The sequence below is a fragment of the Pollachius pollachius genome (assembly GCF_949987615.1).
Source record: "Pollachius pollachius genome assembly, chromosome: 1".
Classification (NCBI taxonomy): domain Eukaryota; kingdom Metazoa; phylum Chordata; class Actinopteri; order Gadiformes; family Gadidae; genus Pollachius; species Pollachius pollachius.
In genome coordinates this window covers 39,147,656-39,161,480 of record NC_136934.1, presented here as the reverse complement: position 1 = coordinate 39,161,480, position 13,825 = coordinate 39,147,656, and the positions used below count along the sequence as shown (strand labels likewise).

At 46.7% G+C, this 13,825-nt stretch overlaps 2 protein-coding genes across 2 annotated transcripts in view; one reads left to right on the top strand and one right to left on the bottom strand.

Annotated features, from left to right (window-relative positions):
- Positions 1-542: 542 nt before the first annotated feature.
- Positions 543-11,300, top strand: pop1 (POP1 homolog, ribonuclease P/MRP subunit; the record flags this gene model as incomplete). The annotated part of the gene is made up of 15 exons (XM_079756676.1): positions 543-675; positions 837-956; positions 1,100-1,275; positions 2,435-2,692; positions 2,929-3,016; positions 3,412-3,590; positions 4,523-4,785; positions 4,895-4,988; positions 5,074-5,182; positions 5,330-5,449; positions 6,121-6,239; positions 6,467-6,658; positions 7,407-7,561; positions 8,275-8,490; positions 9,253-11,300. The coding sequence occupies 15 exons, from the start codon at positions 543-545 to the stop codon at positions 10,037-10,039; spliced, it is 3,009 nt and encodes a 1,002-aa protein (XP_079612802.1). The 3' UTR covers positions 10,040-11,300.
- A 390-nt stretch (positions 11,301-11,690) lies between these two features.
- Positions 11,691-13,825, bottom strand: part of nipal2 (NIPA like domain containing 2) — a gene marked incomplete at its 3' end in the record, with an annotated part of 17,711 nt that continues 15,576 nt past the window's right edge. Inside the window, exons 7-11 of the mRNA XM_079754093.1 lie at positions 13,317-13,452; positions 12,974-13,062; positions 12,097-12,160; positions 11,908-12,005; positions 11,691-11,797 (exon numbers count right to left, since the gene is read on the bottom strand). Coding sequence (XP_079610219.1) covers positions 11,691-11,797; positions 11,908-12,005; positions 12,097-12,160; positions 12,974-13,062; positions 13,317-13,452 — 494 coding nt within the window. The remainder of the gene's footprint in view (positions 11,798-11,907; positions 12,006-12,096; positions 12,161-12,973; positions 13,063-13,316; positions 13,453-13,825) is intronic.

Below are 13,825 nucleotides of genomic sequence, written 5' to 3'. Positions count from 1 at the left end.
AGCTGTACCCAAGACATGCTTCTTTTACCGTAAATAGCTCTGTTGGTAGAAAACCATTTTTTGTTTTGCGCATTATAAGACTCAAATTATTTTATATATTTTAGTTGTTATCTTTTATTTCCTCTAAATATAAATTGCTATATATGTGTATATGTGCCGGTGTATATGTGTCGTCATTGTTTGTCGTTTTATGTACATCTTTATCAGGATTTATGTTGCGCTTCTACAACACACATAATAAACCCGGAACCGGAAACAGGTCAACTCCCATGCGTAAAACAAAACACGTCGTCGCTCACATGTCGGCTGCTATTCGAGCTCTCCGTTCATTAAGGCAAAGATTTATTGATGTTTTACTTCAAAACTCCTTGATCGAGTACTTCTCAACTTCGAGCTGTTAATTGGAATTAAATATACTTCATTGTGTGCTCCTTCATAAAATACCTTAGCTTTGTACGAAAGGCAATGGCCAAGATTGTCTACCGTCTGGTTCGTTTGTTTGACAGTTAAAGTTGAGCGGTGTCATCTTCATTTATAACAAAATGTCTGGATCTAAACAAAGAATGCGAGAGAAGAAGCTGAGCAAGCAGCCTGCCAGTGTTCAGTATACATCTTCTCCGTTTAACAGCTCACAGAGTGGAGGCTCTTGGAATGGAAAGGGAACGCCAATGTCTGGTAGCGTATAGCTCTTGTTCTTATTAGCCATGAGTTTTCTTCTTATGTAACCTTAGTCCTTCATGTGCACACCATGCTATAATACGGCTATCACCTGCAGTTGTCACTTCAAGCGGACTATTTTTTTCAAATGTCACATTTAACATTTCATTTTTTCGAAGGGCATAGCAGCAGCACCTATGGTGCATCTCCGGGAGGTCCTAGCGATCGTGGAGGATGGGTCCGCGGCCATCAGAAAGATGGCGGGGCCTATGAAGAGGAATTGCCAAAGTTTATCACTGGTACACACACACACACACACACACACACACACACACACACACACACACACACACACACACACACACACTGCTATAGCCACTCTTTTGAAGCAGGCTTGTCAAAGGATTAAGTGAACAAGATGCAACTCCTTGTCCCTGTCCAGCCGCGGCCTTTGCTGTAGCCCGGGCATCAGAAGTGCAAGCCATGCTGAAAGCGGTCACCAAGGAGACGGGCAGCTGCCATGTGTCTGGGGCTATTCCTAATCACATGAGGCGGAGGGCCATGAGCCACAACACCAAGAGGCTGCCTTGCAGGTTGAGGGAGGTGGCCACCCGGATGGTAAGCATTCACAACACATCTCTGAAAAGATGAACATGCATCACTTTTGGGGAATTTGGATGAACCGTTCATTTCTGCTCACTCAGACAAGTGCACAGTGAGCATCTGAGGCTTCAAAGTGTTTTAGGTAACATTTAAGGGCTATAACCATAGGCACGGTCGGTCGGCTGTCAGTGGGTGATATATATGCTCCAGCTGACAGCGTTCCTTCTTCTGTTTGAGACAATTACATTTTATCCTGCTCCTGTCTCATTTATGACCAATATCTCCTGGCCACTCATCCCCGATTGGTTCAGTTGATCCATCTTGCACAGACTAATGGGAGGAGATCTTTTTTGGGTTGTTGATCTTCAAAATCTTGCTCTTTATGGAACTCTCTTAATTACTTGCAAATCCTAACTACAGTAGTTCTTTAATTTCTGGCCTCTGAACCATTTGAAGGATTGGAAACAAAATGTGTATTCCTTTTCAACACAAACTCCAGGGTGTTTTTATAATGCTTCCTCTCCACCTTCAGAAAGAGAAGAGCTTTAAGTAAGGGATAATGTACAGAACGACGGTCATTATCGGGAAAATAAGCCCTGAAGGGGCTTATTTTCAATAATGACCAGCGACGTTCTATACATTATCCCGCTTATCACAAGGCTACTTGCCAAAACGAAAAAATACCTTCACACGGTTTGTCTTTATACAATTTATTTGTTAACAGCATTCGTAGTGTTGATCAGCAGAGAAATAGTCCGCCAAAGACGTGGACGTCGCTTAGCAACCAAAGACGCTGGGGTTGACAAGTTACCGGACTACTTGCGGAGTGATACCAAAGACGTCATTAGAGGCAAAAGGTCCTTTGTTTTCCTTGACAGCTATACTTAGCAACGGTGAATTATCGAATATAATTCACAGCTGGAAGTTGTGAATAGCCCATGCAAGTGAACGGAGCGTTCCACGGCATTGAGAAGACTCGTGTAATAAGGCTTTATAACCCTACCTTCCACTACGCCCTCAGAAAGAGAAGGGGCTGAAGCCTTTATAACCCTACCTTCCTCTACGCCCTCAGAAAGAGAAGGGGCTGAAGCCTTTATAACCCTACCTTCCTCTACGCCCTCAGAAAGAGAAGGGTCTGAAGCCTTTATAACCCTACCTTCCACTACGCCCTCAGAAAGAGAAGGGTCTGAAGGCGGGCCCGAAGAAGAAGGAGCAGCCCAAGAACAAGAGCCGCAAGGCCCGCCGACGCCACGGTAACCTACTCCTGGAGTTCAACAGGCGGCAGCGGAAGAACGTGTGGCTTGAGACGCACATCTGGCATGCCAAGCGCTTCCACATGCTGAAGAAGTGGGGCTACTGTCTGGGCGACCGGCCCACCGCCAAGTGCTACCGTGCCTGCTACCGTGCCATGAGCCACCACTGCCTACTGCAGGTACGCCGACGCCCCGCTCTACATGTGTCTGAGGGTTTCTTGTGGTTATTACTCCAATTTTATCAATATAAATTCTGCTGTAAATGTGTTCGTTTTTTTGTTTTCAAAGTCCTGATTATTTTCTGCACAGTTTTTTGACAATTGTTCGAGGTGATTTCCAGATGGTACCACCTCCACTGAATCGAACCTCCATTGAAACAGTAAACATGATTATGTGTGTTTGGCTGTCTGTACAGGATCTGTCCTACTACTGTTGCATCGAGTTACAGGGAGATGAAGACAAGCTCCTTGCCTGTCTGTCTCAGTTGACCAGCAAGGACACAGGTGAACACCTATCCTGCACCTCATCGCAAATACATGATCTTAGAGTAATGCTGTGCCGTTACTCTAAGAACTAAACAAATGTAATAAGCCTTATTTATCTTAAAAACAATCTATCATTTGAGCATCTTTACTAAAGTGGCCATTAAGATCTTATGTTAGGCATCAATTAGTCTTTTTTTCCATTACGCAAATAATAATTATTTCTTAGTCATAATTTCTTAATTATTTATTAGCCACAGCAAAGGCTATTATTAGTATTTTGCAGAACCCTTGATTAAAGCCCCAGCAGCAGGTTAGCCAATTTAATTCACTGCATCTTATTTCTGTAAGCTATAATATAAGTTATGTAACTACATGATACTTGTATTCATAAACTCGATGGTATCCGTCTGCAGGTCCTACGTTTGCTGCGGTGCTCGCCCTGTCCGGGCGGAGGCAGGGCAGTACCACCGTGTACCGGGCAGGCCAGTACCCCTCCCAGCCCCTGGGTCCGGTAACCTTCCTCTGGAGGCCTAGGACACCAGGCTCCTCTCATAGACAGCTGTGGATCTGGGCCCATCCCACCCTCAAACAGGTCTGTTCACCAACTGAAACTGTTAGCCATGCAGTGATTGTAAAGCAGTGCACACGCTAGAAGACTTTTACAATCCAACCGTGAAGCAGGCCAGGCGTCACATTTGTGACGACAGATTTTCACAGCTTACAGCTGTGGACAGGCGTGCTGTTTAGCACCGTTTCCAGTCGTAAATATCAAACATGTTTGATGATTGAGACTGGAATCGGTACGACTCAAGATTAGAATCCTGCTTGTCAAACTGTAAAAGAATGTGTGCCAACCGTCCAGTGACCTTTGTGCTGAATCAGTTTTCAGGTGGTATACCTGGGTTTAAATCGGGCTATAGAGCTCCTTTTCTGTGCCCATCCTAAAGGGTAATTCCGGTGTGAAATGGATTTGGGATATGTTTTGTATGATAACGAGGTGAAACGTTCATTTTGGAGCACGAAAAACGCATATAGACGCTTTCTTCAGTTGGCTGTTTTTAGCCGATTCTATCAAAACGCTATAAACTTGGAATGATGGGGGCATTTGTTATGGTAAAAACTAAATCGCTATTTTAAACAACTTAAAAGGCTAAAAGTAGCCCGACACTTCTTTGGTAGTATAATAAGGGTCTTAACATATAAAACGTGGCATTGAGAACTTTGTAAGTGTACAGATTCGTCAATCGCCTTTTAAGTGGTTTAAAATAGCAATTTAGTTTTTACCATAACCAGTGCCCCCATCGTTCTAAGTTTATAGCGTTTTGATAGAATCGGCTATAAACAGCCAACTGAAGAAAGCGTCTATATACATTTTTTGTGCAAAACGAGTTTATGCGTGTTTATGCAAAACGAACGTTTCAACTCGTTATCATACAAAACATATCCCAAATCCATTTTACACCGGAATTACCCTTTAAGCCAACAATGCTGAGCTCATGCCCCAGGACCCCTGCTCCCCCACAGAACCTCTTCCCTGAGCTGCAGAGCGTGTGCCAGTGCACAAAGCCCGTAATCCCGTCCGTCGCTCTGGTGGTCACGCCTGCGGAGCCGGCTCCCAGTGCCTCAAAACCAGGACCCCGCCAGACGAAGAAGAGCCCCGGGGCCAAGAGGAAACGCAGTGCCGGGGACGGTGAAGCACCTCCGGAGAAGAAGATCGTCGGCGATGGGACGAGACCTGCCTCGGCCCCGGTCACCTGGACCTCCGCCTCCACAGGAATAGTCATTAAGTAAGTACAAACATGGGATCAGGGTGCATTTGGGACTGGTGATGCATTCATTTGAGTCTGACTGGAGCAGTTTTCCGAGGTGGATGTTGAGTTGTTTGTTCTGTTCCAGTGACCTCACCATGGAAGTTGTGCGGTACCGACTGATTGGCCCACAGTCTCACGCTGTTCTGACAGAAGCCCTGGAGGCGGCCACAGACTGTGATGTACGACCTTCAGCTTTAAACCTCTGAGGATGTCAAGTATGTTTTGCAAAGCTTTACAGTTTGTTGCCTTTTGCTATGTTTTCAGGCCGTGAGCAAAGCCCAGGCCTCTCCCCTTTGGTGGCCCCAGCACTGCAAAGACCAGGCCCAGATGACCCTACACCGGCAGCAAGCGGAGGTCTTCCAGACACTCAAAGGTCAGGTTCCCATTGGTTAATTCCTTCATCCAGATGACACATTTTTACCTGGGGCTTGAATCTTATGGAGCCCAAATGGTCCTAAGAGGACCTTGTGCTACACAGCCTTACACGGCATGCGTTCCTGACCCAGACTCCTCTCCACAGGTGTCTGCTCCACAGGGGAGGTCCCGCCAGGCACAGTGCTGAGTCTCAATGTGGAGGACCCCAGGTTGGCCCTGCCCAAGAAGAGAACCCAAGCTTTGTCCGTCGTTTCTGCGGACCAAGGTACAATCTGGCCTCAGGGAAGGTGGTGGACTAGCCACACATGCCGTGCACAACAAGAACTGTCCGCAACACAATCAATCCCGAGGAATCTGGTTACACTTTATATGAGATTATGGTCGTTCCCCCAGTGTCCTTTGTTCACGCTACGTACGTTTATCGCTGCCAGCTGTAGTTGATCCGACCGGTCCCCCGACGGTATATGGGTGTGTTGGGTGTAGCACCAGGGCTGGTTCACTGAGTACACATCTGGTTCTGAGCTCCTGGGGAGCCTCTGCCTGGCCATGCAGATGTGCCAGGTTCGAATCCTGGCAGGACCCTGTGCTCGAGCCTAGCCCTCGGTGACCCAATATAAGACACTGACTCCACATGCGCTCCACCCAATGTCTTGGCTGGAAGAGCAATTCTCGGGAACAAAACATGACACGGATGTGGCATATCTGATGGGTGTTTTTTAAACATGTAATAATCTGCATGGTCCCCGACACACGATACAAACAAAGAGCATGGCTATCAGTCACTATGGCATATTAACCATTAGCTAATAATTAATGTCGTAGCTGTAGCGGCCCATGGAATTCCTCCTTCAGTTAACAAGAGTTGCACAGGATGCATTGTACCAGAAGAGCAGCCTTGCACATCCCGGTGACTGGAGCGATATCACTGTCCTTTAGATATTGACGAGACGACAAGGGAACTGATGTTGAACGGGGTACCCGAGCACTGCTGTCAGAGTTCCCTGTGGGACCGCTTTGTACGCGACAACGTCACCGATAACAAGTTATCCGAACAGGTAATGCGGCGTTGTTGTCAATGTATATGTAAACTCAAATACAATTCTGCATATTCTGCTTTTATTTAAACAAAAACGCAAGATTCACATACGTTGTTTGCCGTCACACAAGGTTTTGAAACTCTTTCTTTAAGGAGCATTTAAACACCTTTTTGAAAGTCTTGGCACCCACCCGTGGATGGGTGCAGTCACGCAGGCACCAAATCTCACAGTGCGTCACCCCACAGGAGATCAACCGCCGGAAGAGAGAGGTGCTGGTGCCGGGCTCCAGGCTGAGACCCACCCCGCTGCAGAGCAGGGTGCCCGTGCTGATGGTGCAGCAGCCTGGGAAGCAGGTGGGCCACGAGATGAGCGGCTGGGGCGCCGGGTGGGATCTGCTGCTGCCCAAGGGCTGGGGAATGGCCTTCTGGGTCCCACTGGTGAGTACCTCCACACACTACTCCCCTTGTCCTAGTGGCAACTTCTCACGCTCTTACTTTGAAGAAGATTGTGTGTGTGTGTGTGTGTGTGTGTGTGTGTGTGTGTGTGTGTGTGTGTGTGTGTGTGTGTGTGTGTGTGTGTGTGTGTGTGTGTGTGTGTGTGTGTTGATCTAATTCGGAAGAAGCAAATCAGAGAGAGAAACGGCACATGATACAAAACAGGACAGAGACGGTTCTACGGTGATCAAGACCAATGCTCATATTGTTGATTGTATAAGGGCAAATTGAGCTTTGTCATTTAACCTTACTTAAATGACTACAGGTGCTTTTGCTATTGAATCATCAAGTCAAATGTTTCAGTTTTTTAAGTCTACAATTCTTCATGTATATTTGTTTTTCTTTTTTTTCGGTTGTTGAGAATGGTTATAATAAATGATGTAATATAAAATCCTGGTAAACACAAATGAATAATTGAGTAGGAAGAGCATTCCTTTCCACATTTGCTTTGTTCAGTGAATCAATTTGTTTTATTTCCATTCATTAAAGTTCTGCAATTTCTTTTTAGAAGCTTTTTTTTTTTCATGTTTCTTTATATCCCGACAGCAATCAATAAATTGAATGCCCTGTAATATGCCTATCCAATCATTTAATTCTGCCCCGAATGACATTAATGTAGCTTACTCTGGCTGGTTTCCCCAATGGCTTCCCCTAGCTTTAACCCTCTGCTGCGATGTTTCTCCCTGCTTAGGTGTACCGAGGTGTTCGTATCGGGGGGCTGAAGATGAGCCTGAAACACTCCCAGAACAAAGGAGCCCCCCATTTCCCCCACGACTTCCCAGACTGCCCTGCTGGGGTCTGCTTCCAGGGGGAGCAGGAGACGGAGCTCCTGAACAAGTTCAAGAGGTCAGAAGGTCACCTAGAGGACCCAAAGCTGAGGCCAGGAATGATTTGTTCTTTGTGAGGGTCTTGTGTCTGTGTCTGTTCATGTTCAGGCAGCTCAAAGGAAGAAAGCAAGACTGGGTTGGTAAGCCGAGAGCATTTTTCTGCTCTGACGAAACAAAGGGCTCCATCCCATGAGTGATGGGTTTGATGGAGTGTGCCATTATGCTCCAATCGTCAGATGATATAAATAACTCTGTCACAAAACTTTCAGACCCTGTCGGGAAGTATAGCTCCACTGTCAGCCAAACCTTTAAAAGAAGGTCACATACTTTTTCTCATGGCTCTGCTAAGTGACATGTAATGTTTGTTTCTAATCACAGCACAGGGTGTCTCCTTTCCCACAGAGGGACCTTAACTTCAGAACAGGATCTCAATTAACATTTCTGCCTAATATTTGCCTTCCAAGGCCACTCCAGGAATAGCTGTCCTCTGTTCTATCGCTGGGGTGTATTATTATACCGCAGCGTTGTACGATCAGTCGGCCAAAGTGGAGGAAACGGAAGTTAAGTTCCATCCCTCCGTGCCGCCAGGGGGGTGAGGAGACGATAACGAGGCCGTGGTTCTGTCCGACCCCGCCGTGCCATGAGTCATGATGTCCTGACGTGTTCCATAAATTGGCAGGGTAGCCCTGGCTGTTTTGACAAGCGCTTGACCTCCTGACCCCACATCCACAGGCGCCCGCCTGCCAAAAGGACCAATTACATAAAACATGGCTGTCTGGCTCCGTTCCGTTGCCCCTGGCAACAGCTGGTGGAGGAGTGGGAGCTCATCACGAGCGAGGCCCTGGAGGTGGGCAGCGGTGACGAGAAGAGACAAGGACAGAGCGGTGCGGAGCCTGGCGGGCAGCCGCGACTGGCGGCGGCGTTGCAGACCGGCTTCAGTGTCCTGAGGTAGGGCTCAAAGGGCCTTTTATCATATGTGTGGGGTGAGCTGGGGCTTCTCGCCGCTTGCATGTTTCATTAATGAAAGGTTTTACATTCTATAAAACAAACAGATAATTCCGGCATAGTTTGTGGTTTTGGTCTTATTGAACTAATGGTCAATTTAATGTTAGCTGTTTGTTTGAATTGTCCACCAAAATTAACATCGCAAATTCTAATCTGAAACCAAGACGTCGATTTGGTTTATAGCAAGTATTATGTATCGTTGGTGGCTTTGGATGAATCAATCCAGTGGGATTTCGCCCTTCTTCCGCATAACAACACACGTTGTGAGTTTCCCTCCAAGGTCCCCGCAGACGTTCCTTTAACAAACCCGCCCAAACCTGTAATTTAACCCGCCCACTAAATCACACTTCTAATAATATTGTTGCAATTGACTTCAAAAAAGTCACTAAAAAAAAGTAATCACTGATTACTTTTTCGGTTTCTAATTCCCCGATATGCATACAGAGCTTTCTGACAGGAGTGATGCATGGCTCTCGTCTTCGTCGTAGCGTCGGTGATGAGAATACCCAGCGTACGCTCTGCTACAAATTGCTGTAATTCATCACCGAGATTAGTGTTGGTGAAGAGTTGCATCTGTCCCCGCAGGGAGGGAAGAGAACTATGGATCGGTGCATCCAAAGGAATATATCGGCAAGAATTTCCATTTCTTTATTTTCTGGCTCTGTCTACGCAGTCTGATTTGGTTTTCCTTGGCGTTCCCTCCAGGAACAGGAAGTCTCTGAAGATGCTCTCCAATTGGTGCCGGCCCACCACCACAAAAGGTCAGAGGTCGCTCCGTGCCCGGGACCAGGCGCCTCTCGACGCCGCGTCAGGGGCCGCGCTGCTCACCACGCACGTGAGGGCGTTGGCGTGGGTGCGCCTGTCGCTGCTGTCCAAGGGACGCCCCGAGCTCCACGCCCAGGTGTGCGTGGCCACCCAGGAGGACCTGCAGCGCCTGGGCGACAAGAAAGAGGCCTACAGCGGCCCCCTGGAACACCCCCACAAAGACCGCTTCAAGAACAAGGTGAAGCGCCGCAAGAAGGGCAGCAAGAAGGCATCTCCGGCCCCCAAGTCCTCCACCACGCTCCCCACTCGGGAAGCCCCCGACCCGCACCCCGACCCTCCCCTGGCCATGGCAGCCTGCCCGCTCCCTCCCGCCCCTGCTTCTTCCGCGGCGGCGGCGGGCCAGACGTCTGCCGGCCCTTCCGGCCCCCCCGTCCCGGCCGAAGGCCCCTCCTCCTCCTCTGCCGCGTCTCCCGCCAACCTGGTCTTAGGCCTGTGGCCCGACCCTCTGCCCAGCGTCACGGCCCACTGCTCGCGGGTGACGCTGGGCTGGGTCACCCAGGGAGACTTCTCCCTCTCGGCCGGCTGCGGTGAGGCGCTGGGCCTGGTCAGCCTGGAGGGCCTGGTCCACACCCTGATGGCTCAGCCCGCGGAGCAGAGGGGCCTGGTCCTCCTGAGGAGCCCCAGTGCCCTCCACTACCGCTGGGCCAAGATCAATGTGGAGGCCTGACCCCGGGGCCGCGCGCCAGGGCCGGGGAGTTCAACCCCGGCGGTGGGTGCCGCGAGGGGGCACTGAGACAAGCCCTCCTTCAGTTACATCGCCCTTAAGTTATACAAGATGAGTTTCTGGTGGTTTATTTGAGAAGCGTTGGACATTATTGCACCCTTGAGCAAGATAGAAAAGGATACCATTTAATTTGACATGTGGGTGAGGAAGTAAACATGCCAATCTTCTGTTTAAACAATAGTTTTTATTTTTGTATTTTTTTCCAAAAGATGGCCTCAAGATCATCTGTGATGATGACTTTTCCTTTTCCCAATAGTAGTAATCTTTAAATTCCTTTTCATTAGAAAATCTTCCAATGGCCTGAAATTTAAAGATCAGAAAATCCGAAACAATCTTTGAGCCATTCCAATAAAGTCCTTTGTTTGATTTGAATCTGAGCCAGCGATTTAGAGTGTCTCTTTAGACTGCCATCGAAGGCTAAATTGCATCTTTCCATTTTCCTGCAGTGTAAACAATCCATCAACAAAGTCAAGCCTGTATGCAGAAGGTCCATTAACATTTATCTATTGGAGAAGTTCCACTTTGCATGAACCCCAGGTGCCCACACATGTGTAGGAGGCAAATTAGAGGGTTGTTGCTTGGCAACGCTTAACTGTTCCTAACACTTTGCTGTGCAGTCGACATGGTGACCTGAGGTAAAGATGGCTGTTTATGGCAGGTTATTAAAATGTGCTTATAAACCAATAACAAGGGATTTCATGGGCTGCCTTTGTGAGCTGTGAGGATTGGAGGTCTACCCAGAGAAAATGCTCACTAAGCATTATAATGTGGTCCAAAAAAGGAAGTTGGAGGCCACACCTTTTTGCTTCATCTCATCGTTACACAAAAGTTATCCTACTTTATCAGTTTTCTGGGACCATTAGCTCATATACTCCTCTTCTTAATCAATCTCAATGGATGCTTAATGAATATTATGCAAACGTTAGTCCCTTAATAATTTATTGGGTGCGCCGTGATTTGAACCAGAAGCAGCAGTATGCCTGACCATTGTCATGACCTCCTTCTGCCAAAAGAGGGCGCAAATGCACTGACTTAAACCGCATGGCTTTACGCGATCTGTAGACAAAGTTTAACGTCACGTACTTTCCTGTATTCTCTATACAATTACACTACATCATTGCTGTGGTGATGAAGATATTTAGAACTGCAAAAGGTATCTATATTAATAAAGCTATAACGGATTTTGTTTGTTTGGGTGGTTGGTCTCTTCAAATAAAGGGTTAGGGTTAGGGTTAGCTGGAAGATTTACTGCTGGAAGATTTACATTTGATCTGTTGTGCATTCTTTATGCATTTTATCCTGAGCCAGAGTCTTATTATTAACTCAAATAAAATAACTGCTTCAAGCATAAAAGTCATATTTCTGCCACTCTTTGTTAATGTTAAAACAAAAAATGATGGCACAAAATGTAATACCAGAGTTGTGGCCAGAAATACCACTGATTTGTGCATATATATATAAATTTATATACACTACAATTCCTTTTTTGAAATAAATATATTTTTTTCTTTTATATAAAGTTCTTCGCTGTGCGCTGCCTTCAGCGAATGCAGGGAGGGCATCACAGCCACTCAAGAAGGTCCAACAGATGGTTCTAGCCGTCGTCTGATTGGCCAGCCCTGCTGCACATAAACCTGTCTGCCAGGGATCCATATGTTGAAGTGCTGGCCTCAGGCTGGACAGACTCTGTGTACCTTCTTCCTGTCCAGACGGAGAGAGCAGGCCTCATTAGCGCAGCAGAGGGGAGCAAGAGATTGACTGCAAGCGCATAGCTCGACCAGTGATCAAATGGATCTCACCAACATGCTTACCAGGGACTTTATCCATTGTGATAAAAGTGCGATCTTGCGGTTTTATTTGTGTTCTGTTTCTGGCTATCAGGAACACGCCGAAGAAGGACAAGAGACAGCTGCAGGACAATAAAAGGATGTCATGGGTTGAATGAATAGCCTGAGTGTCTAGCGTAATATAACTGGGTGTGACACTGACTCAATATTTACCCCAAGAGAAACATGCAGATGTCCAGTGGAGCCAGGCCGTCAAACTCCTGGTAGAACACTATTCCTGGAATACGCAGAATGAAAAACCATTTCAACATTTCAGTGAAGCACTTGTTTAAATTGCATTACGGGTTACGAAAGAGGAATCCAGATAATTTGTTCCAACAAGCTATTTATTAGGAGGACACAAGCAGGGAAGATATAAAAAATACATTAGTCCTAGACACAAAATGGCAGACTTGAACAGTCTATCATCCAACTGAAAGTGAGCCGAGATTCAACCCACCCATTTGCGTCAATGGCACTGATTTCAGTGGCACTAAAGTGACATGGTTGCATCTGCTAACGTGTTTTCCCATAACGCATCAGAGTTTGTGCATTCTGCCCTCGGCACCAACTTTACAACTTTCTCCAATATGGTGCCCAGGTGTCTATTTTCTTTTCTCGGTTGTTTTCCAATTTGTACATTCGTTCAATTATTTTGGTGGCGATTGGACCTTGTGATGAGTCTGGCACAGTGTAACCACTTCCTAACACCACAGGCTGTTAGCGCCACCGCTCCTCTCACCATTTCACTGCGTGTTGCACTGACAATTCCTCTGCCAGTTATTGTTCTATGCATCGATAAGAGGGAACCAAGGATGGGCCCTGCAGGGTGTGTTAGCTCTGTTGGAATCAAGTTTCAGGAAATCAAAATCACTGTCTTTGAGCTGTGGCTTCCTTCCCTTCTCTCGTCTTACCCGGCCGTGGAACCATAGAAGCTGAGGTGATACCTTTCCTACACCGTATTTGCAATCAGATATGTCAAACTAGATAGAACAGGAGATGGATGAAGGATACCTCGATGTAAACATAGATAGCTTTGGAGTGGACCTACCTGCAACAATGGCGCTTGCAGTGAAAAAAACAAAGTTGATTGGGACAACTTCTGTGGCGTCAAACATTTTCATTGCCTGATTGAGAAATCTGAGGTTGAACAAAAAAAAGGGTGTTTATTTTATTAGCGACAGAAAAAAGCTAATATAATGACTTTGGTCGCAGAAAGGGTCATAGTATGGCGGGTCATTTTAATGTCCATCCATTTATTTTATTCGGGATCGGAATACTGGAAAGTACACATAAAATCGGTTGTTATGTCTAGTGATTTTCAGGGATTGAAGCCGTCTCAGGGGGACAAAGGGGGTTGAGAGAGGTAAATAAACGGAGAGAGACAGACTTACTTGATCTGGAAGGCACAGGAGACCACCATGACGACCAGCATCACATAGAAGATGGGGTACAGCAGCTGCAGGTTGCCCTTGATGGACTCTGTGATCATCCCGGACACGGCTTTGACCGAGATCACCGTCATCGACGCTGCCAGCACACAGCCCATAACACTTAGTACATAGCAGTGTTTTTATCCCCTGAAAGTCACCATGCACTTTGATTGTGTATTATTGTTATCATTATTAATGATCCTGGAGCTCATGGTGTCAAAACATTTAACACTTTAATACAACTGCACCCCATTAAAAGATAATTGTAACATGTGGCGATGAAAGTGGAATGTAATTTGCCACTGTCAGGATAGCATGTTATCAGTGATATCATAGCCCTCGCATTGATTAACTGCGATATTTCCTAGAGCAGGGAGGCGCACGGGCAGCTATATAGTAGTTTAAAGAATTATCCAACACATGCACTCGTTTCTATAACAGGCATGTCTGTTATACAATGTCTGTTTCTC